We start from the raw sequence: 16,236 nt of genomic DNA on the forward strand, positions 1-16,236 counted from the left end.
AGGGACAATTTGGGTAAAACTTTGGTGTTGGGAAGCCCTTTATAACTAACATTAGAGGATGAAAAAAGTGAAATACACAAAACAAAAAACTGACTTGATGTTAAACCCTGTCTCATTCTAATAGAAATATTCATGTTATTTTTAAAAACTTATCTCATTGACACATTTTCAATAAAGATTACCTTATGCTTAATAATTATTTGACAAGATTTATTATGTATGTTGATCAACTGTATAGAAATAACTGTAACTCAAATGAGAAAAACAGTTAATGCTTTAAAGCTTTGGGGTAACAAAAATTTAAATTTTTTAAAAGTCTAACTCATATACATATTTTTGTTGCAGAGAAGAATTATGAGTGTGATAAGGTTACATGAAATATATTACTTTGAAATAAAATTATGTGAGAGAAGTAGAAAAAAATGATGTACAATTTCTGTTAAAGAACTTGTTCATGTATTTTTAAGTCAAGATCAGAATTTTTGCCCTAACCGGTGTGGCTCAGTGGATAGAGCATCGGCTTGCAGACTGAAGGGTCCCAGGTTCGATTCCGGTCAAGGGCATGTACCTTGGTTGCGGGCACATCCCCAGTGGGGAGTGTGCAGGAGGCAGCTGGTCGATGTTTCTCTCTCGTCGATGTTTCTAACTCTCTATCCCTCTCCCTTCCTCTCTGTAAAAAAAAAAAAAAATAAATAAATAAATAAAAATAAAAAAAAATCAGAATTTTATTTAATTAAACTTTATTTTGAGACTGTTGAAGATTCGCATGCAGTTGTAAGAAATAATAGATCTTTTGGACCATTTTCCCAGTTTCTCTCAATGGTAACATGTTCTTTTATTAAAAAAAAAAAAAGGGATTATCATTACAGCACTTAGATTCTATTGGATATATCTAAAAAATGTTTATTTTACGTTTTCATTATTTACAAAATGCCAGAAATTTCGCCCTTGAAAACTATTTAAGTAATTTTTTTAGATATCTTAAAAATGTAAAAGGGAACATAGTTTTTCAAAATTCTCTTAGGGACTACATCAGCAAGAAGGTTCTTTTGAGTACCACTTGTCTAACCCAATATTTTAGAAAGCAGAGGCCCAAAGCAAGGAGCAGGCTAATCAAGGATGATCAAAGAAAGCTCTATAGGAGAGTTGACATGACAGCCTAGCTTTGAAGGATGAGATGACAACCCAGGTGGGTAAATGAAGGATTCCGAAGAAAAGAAAGAAAAGTATCACCAAAACGAAGTGTTCAGGGGAACCTCAAGCACTTGGTTATGGTCGGGTATTGGGAGATAAGGTTAGAGGGATACGCTGAACATAGATCCCAAAGAGCCTTGGCACACTCACTGCATATAAGGTAAGGAACAAATATAGGTAATGAGTTAGCTGGAGAACAAAACAGTTATTCACCTTCCAAAACCTGAATAAAGGGAAATAATACTGCCCTCTTAAAGTTAAACTAAATAAGCTACTAATGAGAGGAAAAAGGAATGTCTCCCAGATAGACTTGAAGAGCTACTTGATTCAGACACTAAACAAATCTAAAAAAACAAAGAGACAACTAAGGGGGGGGGAAAATTAGTGATGCCAATTTAAATACAGACCAAAAGAAACAATCTAAAGAAAAGAGCATTCTGAAGTATTTCTCTGCTGGGAGATGGTTTGCTCAGGAGGCCTCATTAGAACCTTGGTGAAGCTGGTGTGTAAGGCTTATCTGGGAGGAGCAAAATAGATAAAGTCAATTCCTAACTTAGGGATTAAACAGTAGTCATAGCTGTCATATTTAGCACATGAAAAGTCCCCATTTTTAATTAACATTTAATTCAAATTTTAGATGTTAATTTCACCTTTGCAAAACATTCAATCTTACCAAAGACCATAAATCTTACCAACATACCCATCCAATCTTACCAAAAGCCTATACAATGATCACCAGGTAAAATCTTGCAAATAATACAGTATTCTTTCTGAAATACCTTGATCCCAAGCCCTGAAGGAGGCAAAACACTTGGGCAGTAACTATGCTCAAGAAGCCTAGAATTCAGACCAAGGCATTTAAGAAAGTGTTTTTTTTGTTGTTGTTCTTAAAATCCTGGATGACAAATAGTCATTTAGAAATTGTTCATAAATAGCCAGATTACATTGATTCTAAATGTAAATAATGTGTTTTTTTCATATTTTAACGTTTCTGATAGATCTTACAATGTGTGACATCTTATAATTGATTAGTGGCTTTAAAAAAATGATGTTCTAAAACCAATAGTGCTTTAGAGTCAAAGAAATAATAGGATAGGTTCAAACTACACAGTGCCAAATGGACAAGTGAACTATGATTGAAAGAATTCATCAGGGTATACTGAATCACAATCCTCCAACTCAGAATGCTTGCTACTAGATCTGCAATTAGTATCAGTTATGGGAAATAACCAGTTAGTCCCCCCCGGCCCGTTACGTGACATGGCAACATCTTCTTTCACCAAGTAATAACTATTTTCAGACTGCAATATATAGGTAGTGTACCCAAAGGACTAGAAAATTCGAAAAGCCTCAAATACCAAGTTCTACTTATTATTTTATTTATGTTGTTTATGATAGATCCTCCCTTCCCCCAATTGATGAACGGAGTAGTATGACGTAAACTCCACCTGCAGCCGGACATTCCTGAACACCTTATATGGACTGTACATTGAACCACCAATCAGCACCTGCCATATACCCTAAGCCCCCGATTCCTAAATCCCTAGGCCCCTAACCATGTGCCTTACATGAAACCACCAATCAGCGTGGGCTGAGTGCCCTAAGCCCCGTCCCCTCTTTTCCTCCCCTTAAAAGGCACTCTCACCCCGGCAAGCTCTCTCTTTCTCTCTTTCTTTCTCTCTCTCTCTCTCTCTCTCTCTCTCTCTCTCTCGCTCTCTCGCTCTCTCTTTCTCTCTCTCTCTCTCTCTCTCTCTCTCTCTCTCTCTCGCTCTGTCTCTCTCTCTCAAGCTCTGTCTCTCAAGCTCTCTCTCTCTCTCTCTCTCTGTCTCTCTCTCTCTCTCTCTCTGTCTCTCTCTCTTTCTCTTCCCCTTTTCCCTTCTGGAAGACGGCCTGGCAGGGTGATCTCCAATAAAAGCCTGTATCCTGGTTCTCCGGCACTCTGTTTCATCTTTCATCATGATGCTGAACCTGGGTGAGCATGGACTATCCTCGAACCTAGCCCCGAGCTTCTGACTCCTGCTCTGGCTTTGCTCGGCGGCATGGTTCTGAGTCGATTGGCCTGCTCAGAACACTCCTCAAACCCTGCCGTACCAGGACACGTGGGAATCTCGTCGCTTCCTTCTAATCGGTAGGCTTCAGGGATTTTCCCAACCCACCCCCCCACCCTGGTTCCCTTGACCTGGAAGGGCCTCAGAGTTTCCCGACTACGCGCTACACGTTCTACATTCTACGTTCTACTTTCTACGAAAGCCCAGGTACCTGGCCGGGAAAACTCTGCTCTACTTCACGGGAAAGGTTCGGGGTGACGACCTTGCAACCTTCTCCTGTCCTTTTTTCTACAGGTTGGCAGAGGGAAAAGAAGGACGCTTCTTATTCCTTCCCCAACTTCTCGGTGGCCCTTTCCATCCGGTCATGGGAACCCCTCAATCCAAACCCTCTCGTAACCTCAAAGAAGCTCTACCTGGCCACAATATAAACTCGACAATGTCTCTCTGTGGCCTGAAAATTCCAATATCCTCCGAGATCTAGATAATTTTTGCCACCGGATTGGAAAGTGTTCGAGATTCCTACGAACAGGCTCCCCCACCCCCCTCGCGCTCTCCCCCACTCGCTTGATCCTCCTCGTTCGTGAAGTCCTCTTTGCCCTCTCAAACGCCTTTCTCTGTCTTCTGACTCTTTCAACCCAGCGGATCGTTTCTCTCCTTGTGTCTCAATCTCGCCACCTCCTTACAATCCTAAACCTGTCCCTCTCTGACTAAGCAAGTGGAGTGCAGGAGTCCTTAGAGGACTCCAGGAGTACGTTTAACTTTTTTTTTTTTTCCTTTACACACACTGGTCCAGCCCACTGACCGGCGGCAGCGGCGGTGGCAGCGGCATTTACAGGCCCTTCTTCTCCCTCAGGGTGTTCACTTCCTGAGTCCTCAGTCTCCCTGCAGAGCCCCTCCTGATCCCGCCCTCATTATGGGAGGTAGGGTGGGGCATTTCTACCTGTGAGAATTCTAACACCCCCCCAACCCCCGCCTTCTCCCTGTGCTCTCCGCCTAATCTCCGCTCATGTGTGGCCTCCAGCACACAAATTCACAGGTGGCTGGCCATTTCCCTTCTCACTCTCTGACCTTTCTCAAATTGAAAAACGTCTAGACTCTTTCTCTTCAGACCCTCTTAACCAGCAGCCGCCTTCTCCCCAGTCCCGGAGCCCAAATCCTGAGAACCTGAGCTCTAAAACAGCCTTTCCATCTAACACTCATTCTCAGGCCCAAAGACTGCTTTCCTCAACAGCAGTCTACTTCTACTCTCGCGTCCACTCCACCCCCGAGAGAGGCAGCAGGAATAGGGCACACTCTTTGAGTCCATGTCCCATTCTCTATGTCCAGCCTCAGAGATTGAGAGGCATCTCAGGTTTCTTTTTCCACTGACCTGACCACCTTTACTCCCCGACATAAGCCACAATTGCAGGTCCACAAACCCCTCAAAAAGACCTCGTTAACCTAACCTTTAAGGTCTTTAATAATAGAGACAAGGAGACCCAAATCCAAAATCAAAGGCGAGATCAGGCCATTTAGGAGGCCCATTAGGAGGCCTTCCAGCTCCTAGCCACCACTCTCACGAACCCCAAACGGAGTGTCGGTCCTCCAACCGCGGGTAAGTCAGGGGCTAAGCCTCCTCCGGGCCCATGCTTCAAATGCAGCAAGGAAGGACACTGAGCCAAGTCCTACTCAAACCCGAGACCCCCGCCTGGGCCCTGCCCAAGGTGCGGAAGGGAAGGCCACTGGAAATCAGACTGTAGTCTGGCTCCTCCGGGTCTAGCCTCAGCCAGTCCAGCATGGCCGCCCTCTGGATCCGGTCTGGAGCTCCCAGACCTCCTGGGATTGGCCACGGAAGAAGCTGCCCAGGCCCCGACAGGGCCCCACAGACTTACATCACCAGGACAGAGCCTCGGGTAACGACTGTGGTGGCAGGTAAGCTGATCTCCTTTTTACTTGACACTAGAGCCACTTATTCTGCCCTCTCTGAATTCACTGGGACCCTTGTCCCCTCCTCAGTCTCTATTATGGGGGTTGACAGATCAGTCTCACAGCCATTAGCCACCTCACGTCTACACAGTATCTTACTAAATTCCCCCATTCACTCTTTTCTCATTCTACCTCGGTGCCCGGCCAGGGCTACCATGCATCCCCTCAAAAAAACCCAAAAAAAACCAGTTGTCCCAAACCACAGTCACCTATCTCAGTTTCACTCTCTCACCCCAAAAGGCCAAGCCATTCCTGGGACTGTAAACGCCTTATCTCCTTATCTCCTCTATGATCATTATCTGCAGGAAGAATGTGGCCATTTGGGACTGAAGCGACTAGAAGCCTGGCTAGCCTGGGAACAGGCTTCAGAGCCTGCTCCCTCCCCGACCCCCTGCCTTTTAGAAATACTTAATAGAGGGTCTGAGGCATGGTTATGCATTTTTGAAGGACATAGAAGGAAGGTTTGAAGGCTAATTTGAAATTGTGAAGGTTTTTGTGAAGGTTGTGCATGTGATGAGATGGAGAAGAGAAAGAAAGATAAAAAGAAAGAAGTTACTCTGAGCAAGAAAGTGAGGCTTCAGTCTCCAAGCCTGGTAGGACAAGGTTGCTGGATACTTCTTAAGCTAAACCAGAATATTCAGTGTCTAACCTCTTATCCACTACTCCTTTCCTTCCTTTTCCCTCCCACTTTCACTGCAATACAATCTCAATCACTCATCTGTCACCCCTTATTGGTAGCGCCATGGTGACCACCCTCTCAGCTTCAAGTGTGGAACTAGAAAAAGGAATCTCATACCCTTTAGTCCACCTCTTCTCCCTATACCTATCAGCTTATCTCCGTGATCAGGGATTTTTCTTCCTCTGTGGGGAAAACACATACATCTGTTTCCCCATCAGCTGGACAGGAACCTGTATTCTCATCTCTCACCCAATGTAGATGCAGCCCCAATAATCAGTCTTTACCTGTCCCCGTAACCCATCATGTCTGACACAAAAGAGGAGTCCAGATCATCCCTCTCCTCATAACCCTCAGCATCACAGCAGGAGTTGGAACTGCCACAGGGAGCTTAACCACTGCTCTACCCATACTTTGAAAACCTGTCTCAGGACCTACAAGAAATATGTGGATGCCCAGCAAGGGGCAAAACTGGGAAAACAAGAACCTCACCCCCAGGATAACCTACTCTTTTCCCCCCTAAAAATAACATCTAGGTCTCAGTTATATTTCAGCTCCAGGCCCAGAAAAGCAGCAAAACCAGACAAGTGACATTGTGGCAGCCTCAGGACCAGCTTTTACCTCCCAAGTGACTCAACAAGACTTCGCTCTCAAGACTTCATCAACCAGTCTCTTGGGGAAATCATGCAGCTGCACCCCTCGTCAAGCACGGAAAACACTACCTGTTTTTGGCTCACCTATCCCATGGCTCCTCCCACTATTAGACCCACTGGTATCTATACTCTTAATTTTGCTCTTTGGCCCATTTCTCATGCGCTGTTTCACTAGTCTTTTGCAGAACAGAATGCAGGTGTTCGCCAACCAGAAGGTGGGAGAGATCTATCTGGCACTGAATTCAGAACCTAACCTGAATTCAGAACCTAACACCAGAATCCTTGAGACCCCGGGTAGACGCCCCTAACGACGCCCCCTCTCAGCTGGAAGAAGTTACGGAAGATAGACCTTCACCCCCTGACCTTGCCCGGACTCTCAATTTTTTAAAATAATATTAACAAAAGCCTGGAATGATAGATCCTCCCTTCCCCCAACTGATGGATGGAGTATGACATAAACTCCACCTGCAGCTGGACATTCCTGAACACCTTATATGGACTGTACATTGAACCACCAATCAGCACCTGCCATATACCCTAAGCCCCCGATTCCTAAATCCCTAGGCCCCTAACCATGTACCTTACATGAAACCACCAATCAGCGTGGGCTGAGTGCCCTAAGCCCCGTCCCCTCTTTTCCTCCCCTTAAAAGGCACTCTCACCCCGGCAAGCTCTCCCTCTCTTTCTCTCTCTCTCTCTCTCTCACTCACTCTCTCTCTCTTTTCCCTTTCCCCCTCTATTTCATCTTTCAGTTTATATGTTATTAACATTTTTCTCAATCAAGCAATGACAAAGGAAAGATCAATGTATACTTCTTGTAGATAACTCATTATACTAGAAAAGTTATTTAGCCATGATTTATAAAGACACCAGTTACTGAAAATAAATTTTCACCTCTTAAAATCTGCTTAACTCTAAAAAAGTTGACTGAAAATTTCTGACACTTTCAATGCCTATAAGAAAAAACATAGTTCAATTCTGATCAATTCTTGCAAAACCAGTGGCCACATCAGAAAAATCTATAGAATCCCTTGACTAACAGGCTCTGCAGAGCTGAGTTATATTCTCAACCATTAAGGTAAGTCTAAAATCAATAGAAACAATTAATCCAAAGAAAACATCATCATCATCATCATCATCATCAGTACACTGATAAATGAAAGACTAAAGTCTCTAATTTTACCAGTAATGTACATTTTTGAAAACACTAAGTAGAATGAGATTTAATTCAAAATTTAAACTGAAGGTATTTACTACATTAATATAATAACAACTGTCAAATTTGATTTCATCAGTTGGAGATTACAACTGTAGCAGTTAAGAGCAGAGTTACAACCATGTGACCTTAGGCAAGTAACCTAATTTCTCTGAGTCTCAGTTTCCTCATCTATAAAATACAGATACAGTATTAATAAAACCTACATCTCATAGGATCATTCTGGTTACTAGCTTACAAGAAGTAGTCAATAAATGTTAGCAATTTTACCATAAGGTTTTAGCATATACTGTAAGCTGGGGTCATGTATCATATATCCTTATATAACACTATCAATCAATTCATCTAACAAAGATTAATTTGACCTTCAAGGAAAAAATAAGCCAATGTAGTTGGAGCAGAGTGAACAAAGAGGTGGTGCAGAGAGGAAAATTGGCATTAGATGAAGATGATGAGGGGCCCTGTAAGACATGCTAAGGATTTAAAATTTTATCCTAAGTGCTATAGGAAATCATTAAAAGGTTTTAAGCAGGAGAGTGATATGATGAGATCCGAGTTATAAATCCAGGGAAGAGACAGCACAGGAAGAGAGAAATACAGTTTCAAACTGTCTGTAGTGTCCTGGCCAAGAGACGAAGATTGTTTAAGAGTAGCAATGATCACGCAAAGGGCATGATAGTGGCAGTAATAAAAAGTAGAAGAATGTGGATTATTTTGAACCTGAAGAAACAGAATTTCTAATATGTTAGGGGTTAGAGAGTAGAACAATATGACAAAGACCTAGAAACAACATATCCATAAGTATATACATCTTTATATGTGTACACACACATACATACACTAAACTATGTAAACAAGTCTAGGTGCTTAGTATTTCACAGGTACCACTTATAGAAAAAGAAGAAAAATATTAGAAGAAAGGGTAGACAGAAAAGAGAGAACAATGTAGAGAAAATGAAAAGGGGGAAGAAAAAAGAAAGGAGAGAAGAAGAGAAAGTTAAGGATTGGTTTCAGTTGTTGAGCGATTCTCTTGCTCAGAAAAGGCTGTTGATCTGCAAACAGGTAGATTTGCCTATATGCTTGGTTGACATCATGACACTGAGGACACAGAAGCTAAATAAAGCGCATAAGAAAAGGGTGAATATGAGAGCCAGGAGACTCTCACAACAGTTACTGTTTATGTCAAGACCCATTTGTCTCAAGGGACCCATTTTCACATAATCTATAATTATCTCTTCGCTTTAATCGCCTTGTCATTCCTGAGGCTCTCATGGGCACTGGAAGAGGAAAAGCTCATTAACTAAACCTTTTCTCCTCTCTCCAGCCACCCATGGCTTTTAATTGCTTGGTGTGTTATTATCTAGGAGTGCAACTGGGATCATTTTCATAAGAAAGGGAGGTAGAGAGGAGGAAGGGAGCCATGAGTCCCTGAGGTATGCACCACAGACAAACCTTTGCTTTCTCAATTATTTATGCCAGCTGAGGTTTTACAGGCTGAATAAATCCATAACTCAAGTTCATTCTAAGCAGTCAGATTCTCAAGGGGGAGTTTTCCACTTGCCTATCCACACTTGTGTAGTCCTCAAAGAATAACCAGAATGTAACAAGACATATGTCATCCAATTTATCACCTATCACCAAAGTGTTAACACAATGTTGATCATGGGCAACACAGTGAAATAGGGAAGGATTTCACTATTACCAGCCAAACAGATGAAAGGAAGCAGGATAATCTTTTTGGTGCTAAGGGCAGTGGTATTAATGGGACAGTGGTATCCCAGAGTAACTTAACTTATTGGAAGTATAAAAATCCAAATTTTCAATTAAAAAAAATACTACTGAAGCCTAAGAATCTTACAGATTTGTTAAAAACAGAAACTCCCACAAAAGAGATTGCTATAAGGCTCTGAATAAATAACTACATGGAATTTTATACCATTTCATTTTATAAGTCACTTACACTAAAATAATATTCATTGTAGCTTTTTCTCCAATCATACTCTTTTAGAGTACAATATTGTATAAGTGGCAGGCTTTTATACTACTTTTATTCAGTTTGTATTTTTACCAAAAATTATAAAATTAAAGCATAAAATAATCACATTCACTTTCATTTTTAATACTTATATCCTCCATTTTATAATCAGAACTAAAGAGCAGCCAATGAAAAGATATTTCTAAAGTATTTTTGAAATCCATTATTGTTTAAAATTTTTAACTTTGTAAGTCAAAAATGAAAGAATCTCTTTAAAATTCTACAGGCCTTTGTGTCTGACCACAGCAGTGACCTCTGGTATTTTCTGCCAAAACAGTTCATTTGTCTCACAGAACAACTAATCAATTCTAGAGCCCATCAATCATTTTAGCTGTATACTGCTCTGGTCTTGCTTAGAGAAGGTCCAGATGGCTGCCTGTGTAAGTGGGATTAATAAAATTCTGATAGATTACATAGCATCAAACTACAAAATATAACAGGGAAGATCAAATCTTATTGCAGGGTGAGGTGGATATTTACAGGCTTCATGTATTGTATTTTTAATTCTTGTCCTAATTCTAGGTAAAACTTTATGTGCCAACTTCTAGATAAAACCTTCCATGTATACAACTCACCCAAGTGTTTATTAAGTCACTATAGTATGTAGTACAGAACCAAATGACTCTTTGCAAATTACTAAGCTTATTCACCAGAGCTTTTTCTGCCAGTCCTCAGTATAAATGAAACACAACTGATCTCAAGACTAGAGTAACTGGGAGCAACAAGATTTCTGACTCTCTTGCTTCTATAGTTCCAAACACAGATCTAATAGCATCGACTCTCCCTTCCCTGTTTTCCAATTTTTTCTGTAAAAGCAAACAACCTGTACCACATTCTATAACCAGACTGACATGTGATTCTTAGCTCCTACATAAGTCCTATGTCCTGGGTGTTAACTGTGGAGACTCTGAGTAACAATACTTTTAAAGCTAACAGTGACATAGTAACTTATTTTGTGCCAGATACTGTTCTAGGATGCCTGTATGTGTGTATTCCTATAATCCACATAAGTACTACATGAGAAAGGTACTGTAGTTATCTACCCCCACTTTACAGATAAATAACTTGTCCAAGGTCACAGAACTAATAAGTGGTGGAACCAACATTTGAATAATGGCTGTTTGGCTCCATAAGTTTTTGTACTTCATTAGCCTCACACTATGTCCCCTCTGTTATACTACAGAACCATTAACTAGCTTCAGGAGGAACTGGGTCAGGGCTCTGGAATGTTAACACAGGGATCTGTACCTATGAAATCATATTATCACTTTCTCTGACAGAATGGAAATAAAGGCCAGAACCAAAACAGGCAGGGAGCAAGTTCAGAATTGGCCCCAGTGGTCCATGGCTCAAAAACATTTACAATAAAACTCAAGTGGGCCCTTAACTTATCAGCTACAGTGCACATTAGTCAGAAAAGCTGCCAGGACAATGGAGCCTTAAGAAATGGGTTTATTAGAAACTGGTTTTCCTGATCTTTAACAATGTGAACAAATTTAGAGATTTATATAGTTAAGAACTCCAAAATACATTTTTAATGTTCTTTTAAAAAATAATGGTTCTGTATAGAAAAACGTTTCCTTCCCTTCAAGTTTAGCATTTTAACCATGTTTCTAAAACTCTAGATCCTACTGTCACTTTCACCTCGGTTGAACATAACACTACCAAGACTGCAATTAACTTCAGTTAAAGCACCACATTCTCTCGGCAAAAGAAAACACCAGCTACTATATTTCACCAAAATACAAGCAGTATTTGATTACATAAAAGCTAACAATACTGTTTCCAATGTTGCAACTATAGTCTTATACTTAATAGCTTGCAGACAGATCACGAGAATTGCTTCATATTACACAGTGTTTTACAAAGTATCATACTTTAAAAAGACATTAGCTTGTAAGAACATGTAATAAATAACTTTAAAATGCAATGGGTATTTAATTTTAAACATGCCTTTAACATTTATATAAAACGTTTTTTGTACTTGCTCAATAGAAACTTATTTGGCCACTGGGTAAAGCTAGCAATAAAACTACTGTTCTGCAATGTGTTTTAAGAAACAATAAGGATTACATTGGGTCCTTTACTGGAGTAACCCAACATTTCAATGTAGAATAATTTTTATTGTGATCTAGTTTGTTATGCTGGAATTCTGTTCAATTATAAAATGGATTCTCTAATATAAGAAAATCAGTAGTTGCTGTAATTTCTGATCTGCTATCTATATACTAGTATATAAAACCTTAATATGCAAACAGACCGAATGGCGGAAAAACCGAACAACCAGTTGCTATGACGTGTGCTGACCACCAAGAGGTGTGCGCAGAACATGGCGGGCGTCGGCTGCAGTGGGATGGTGGAGCAGGTGAGCAGGGACGCCCGGCCAGTCGCTGTCATAGGGGTGAGCCTCTGGTGGTTACTGAAAATTCTTTGCTCCCACATGCCGTAGTCCCTCCGGGCGCTTGCACCTGCTGCTGGCGCCAGCCCCACTTGCACCCGCTGCCGGTGCCAGAGCCACTGTGGGCACCCGCTGCAGGCACCCGGTGCTGGCCCCGATCGCCCCTCAGGGATTCTCCACCTCCCCCTACTCCTGAGGGGCAACTGAGGCCGACAGCCACCTCTCGCACCCACTGCCAGCGCCGGCCCCACTTACACCCGCTGCTGGCGCCAGCCCCAATCGGTCGTCAGCAGGTGCAAGCGGGGCCGGAGCAGTCTGCACATGGAAGCAGCAGGAGCAGGGCTACCTGCAGACAGGGGACCAGGGGCCACGGGCCACGGTGGGAGGGGCCGGGCGGGGGCGCAGAGGATGGGCTGAGAACTGCCCTTGTGCCCACCTCAGCCTGCAATTCCTTTCAAGGTGCATGAATTCGTGCAATGGGCCCCTAGTAGTAATAAAATTACTGTAATAGTTAAAAGGCTTTCTATGGCTCTCATATTCATGTTTCTTATTGTTTCATATCTTAACAATATGTTCCGGAACACAAACACTTAGATCATATCATAAGAAGACTAATATTTCGATGACTCAATGAAATAAGGCCAAGACTAACCAGTTTTGCCATAGCAGAGGTTCATATTTCATTCCATTAACCAATAATGTTTATTAAACATGCAGATAGATGTAAAAAATACAGAGAACATACTATTAAAAGGTGAAGAAGCTTAGTAGCACAAATATCCACAGTTTTGTCTCATAGATTCACAATAAATGTGAGTTGAATTAAAATCTCTACTTTATATAAAAATGTGATATTATTTTGTTATGTTTCTTATGATCCAATTCTAAATACAGGTATTGATTTAAATGTAAGAGTCACTTCTTTGGGAATTGGATGGAGGGTAATCAGGTAGGTTAACTCTTCCAGTGTAGTTTAGCTCTATATTAGGAATACTCCAAGTATCTAGACATTTATTCTCACTTCAGTTAGAGTACATGTGATTTGCTTTCTGTTTTGTAGAGGCACTGTAATTAGTCAGGTCACTGGACATTCCAAAATAATAGTGCTCAGCATGTCGTTTTGAAAAATACTAGAGTGTGGGAGCCCTTAAAGAAATCAGCACACAAAATAAGGATCATTACAACTTATAGATAAGCAATTGCTATTATTAGAAAGTATGTATGGTGATTTTTAAAAAGCAAAGTCAAGAAACTATCTCAATTTATTTTCCTAACTAAACTATCAGTTCCTTGGGGAAGCAGATTTGAACATTAATAAACTTTGGTAGGGTTAGAGTTCTAAGATGCCATTTTTAAGTAGACTCTAAAGATGGAATATATAAATTAAGAACCCCAAAACATTTTCTGAATATATAAGAGTTAAGAGGCAGGGGTATTAAGTTCTGAAAATGTTTTTTAAACTATGCTTCCTCAAAACTGTATGGGCTCCTCAGGAGTTCTCAGAGACCCAAATAGGCATCAGGATGGCAAATGTACTCCAGGCCAGTATCAGCCTTAAAGGGTATCTTTATTCTCCTTAATTCTCCATCAGCCTTTCCCTTTCATAACCCAAATAAACATTTAATCTTAACAAAAAATAGTGTACTTGCTATGCAAATAGATTCAAGAAAAGACTCCTAGTATTAACTGACTGATCATTAACTGGAAACTATGAGCATTTCAAGTTTTTGATTCACAGTGTTATCAGTAACTTCCCTCCCAGAATGCTACCTGGGAGTTCTCATCATCACTGCCTTATGTGATGGATAATGTGATCAAACTCTTTTGCAAGAGTGAAGCATAACAGTTTGGTACAATTTCCTCTTCATTCTATGAAGACAGGTATTTCCCTTCAATAAATTTAGGTAATCCCAATTTTCCACTTAAAGATTAGAGCTCCTTGCCGAAACCGGTTTGGCTCAGTGGATAGAGCGTCAGCCTGCGGACTCAAGGGTCCCAGGTTCGATTCCGGTCAAGGGCATGTACCTTGGTTGTGGGCACATCCCCAGCAGGGGGTGTGCAAGAGGCAGCTGATCGATGTTTCTCTCTCATCGATGTTTCTAACTCTCTATCCCTCTCTCTTCCTCTCTGTAAAAAATCAATAAAATATATTTAAAAAAAAAAAGATTAGAGCGCTTTTACTTCACGTTAATGAGTAAGAAAAAGAAAGTTCAGATAACTCAAAAAGAGTAAGAACATCAGAGATTCCTATTTTGTTTTTATCTGTAAGGAAGCAATCTTAGAAGAATGTGTCACATGACTTTAAAGCAGGACAGAATTCTTTTCCTGATTTACACAAACAGTGCTGAAAGAAAAAGATTATCCAATAAATTTTATATATAACATAAAATTTAAGACCTTTATTAAATACAAAATGACCTTTAAAATTTTTTTGTTTAAAAAAAAACCATAAAATTTACTTTATTAACCATTTCTAAGTGTACAGTTCAGTAGAGCTAAGTAAATTCACATTGTTGTGCAACGAATCTCCAGAACTTTTCCATCTTGCAAAACTGAAACTCTGCCCATTAAATAACAACTTCTCTCTTCCTCCAGCTCCTGACAACCACCATTCTACTTTCTATTTCTGTTATTTGACTATTCTTGATACCTCATATAAGTGGAATCATATAGTATTTATTTTTTTGTGACTGGCTCATTTCACTTAACATAATGTCCTGAAGGTTCACCCATGTTCTAGCTATGTTTCAGAATTTTCCTTCCTTTTCAAAGCTGAATAATATTCCATTATACATACCATATTTTGTTTATTCACCCGTCAATGGACACTTGGGTGGTTCTATCTCTTGGCTATTATGAATAGTGCTCTATGAACATAGTGTGTCAAATATGTCTTTCAGGTTATCTTTCAGTTCTTTGGAATACAGAACTAGAATTAGAATTGCTGGGTCACAGAGTAAGTCTCTGCTTAATTTTTTGAGGAACCTCCACAACGTTTTTCTTAGTGTACCATTTTATATTCCAAAGTGGTTTAATTTGTAGCTAGAATGAATGAACTATGAAAGTTAAAATCTCTAAATAATGGCATTTTGAGGAAAACTAACAACAAAAATCCAAAACTTTAGATTCTCTGAGACACAAACCCTTGCCCTACCAAATATTTATATAGTGGGAAGGGTTACTATCTGGCATTGATTCAGACACACTGATTTTAATGATTATACATCTTAAAAATCCTTTCCTGTCATTTATTATCTTATTAGATATTCCACCAAATCAGTTTCAGGTTAAAAAAAGTTCTTCACAAATGAAAGTTTTCAGGATAAAAAAATATATAAATACACACACAATATATATCCAGATAGATAGATATCCCTATTTTCAAAGACCAGAAAAAAAATTACCTGATGATTTCTTCATGATACAGAGAACTAACAACTGGTCCACCAAAACCAGTATTTGCTTCTTTTCCTTTCTTCTCTGGTGACTGAGGGGGGGATAAAAGGTAGAAAAAAAAGACACAAGGGTTAAAGCAATGTGTATTTAAACTGGTTACAAAATACTACTTTGCAAAGGATTACTAAAAGTTTGACCATCTACCATTTCTCGAAGGTACTAGTAACAATTTCAAGATGGTATCAAAAAGCAAGTGGACTTTCAGGTCATCACAGCAGTGGAATGAGTACCCACTAGCAAGCTATGTTCATTCCATTAGTGCCTGTGAAGTCACCTAAAAGCCATTCCCCTAACTGATTATAAAATGTTAGCTAAGTTCAAAGTAGAAAATATGGATGTTCCATGTGGAAAAATGAGGCCCTGGCCGGCTTGGCTCAGTGGTTAGAGCATCGGCCCCTAGACTGAAGGGTCGTGGGTTTGATCCCTGGCCCCAGTTGGGGCTTGTGTGGGAGGCAACCAATTGATGTCTCTCTCTCACATCGATGTTTCTCTCTCTCTCTTTTTCCCTTCCTCTCTCCCTCCCTTCTTTCCACGCTCTAAAAAAATTAATGGAAAAAATATCCTCAGGTGAATATTAAAAAAATAAAATATGAAA

At 40.3% G+C, this 16,236-nt stretch overlaps 1 protein-coding gene across 1 annotated transcript in view; it reads right to left on the minus strand.

Moving 5' to 3' along the window:
- Nucleotides 1-16,236, minus strand: part of ACBD6 (acyl-CoA binding domain containing 6) — a 143,734-nt gene that overhangs the window by 81,187 nt on the left and 46,311 nt on the right. Inside the window, exon 4 of the mRNA XM_008145910.3 lies at nucleotides 15,590-15,672. Coding sequence (XP_008144132.1) covers nucleotides 15,590-15,672 — 83 coding nt within the window. The remainder of the gene's footprint in view (nucleotides 1-15,589; nucleotides 15,673-16,236) is intronic.

The sequence above is a fragment of the Eptesicus fuscus genome, chromosome 22 (genome assembly GCF_027574615.1).
Source record: "Eptesicus fuscus isolate TK198812 chromosome 22, DD_ASM_mEF_20220401, whole genome shotgun sequence".
NCBI classification, from domain to species: Eukaryota; Metazoa; Chordata; class Mammalia; order Chiroptera; family Vespertilionidae; genus Eptesicus; species Eptesicus fuscus.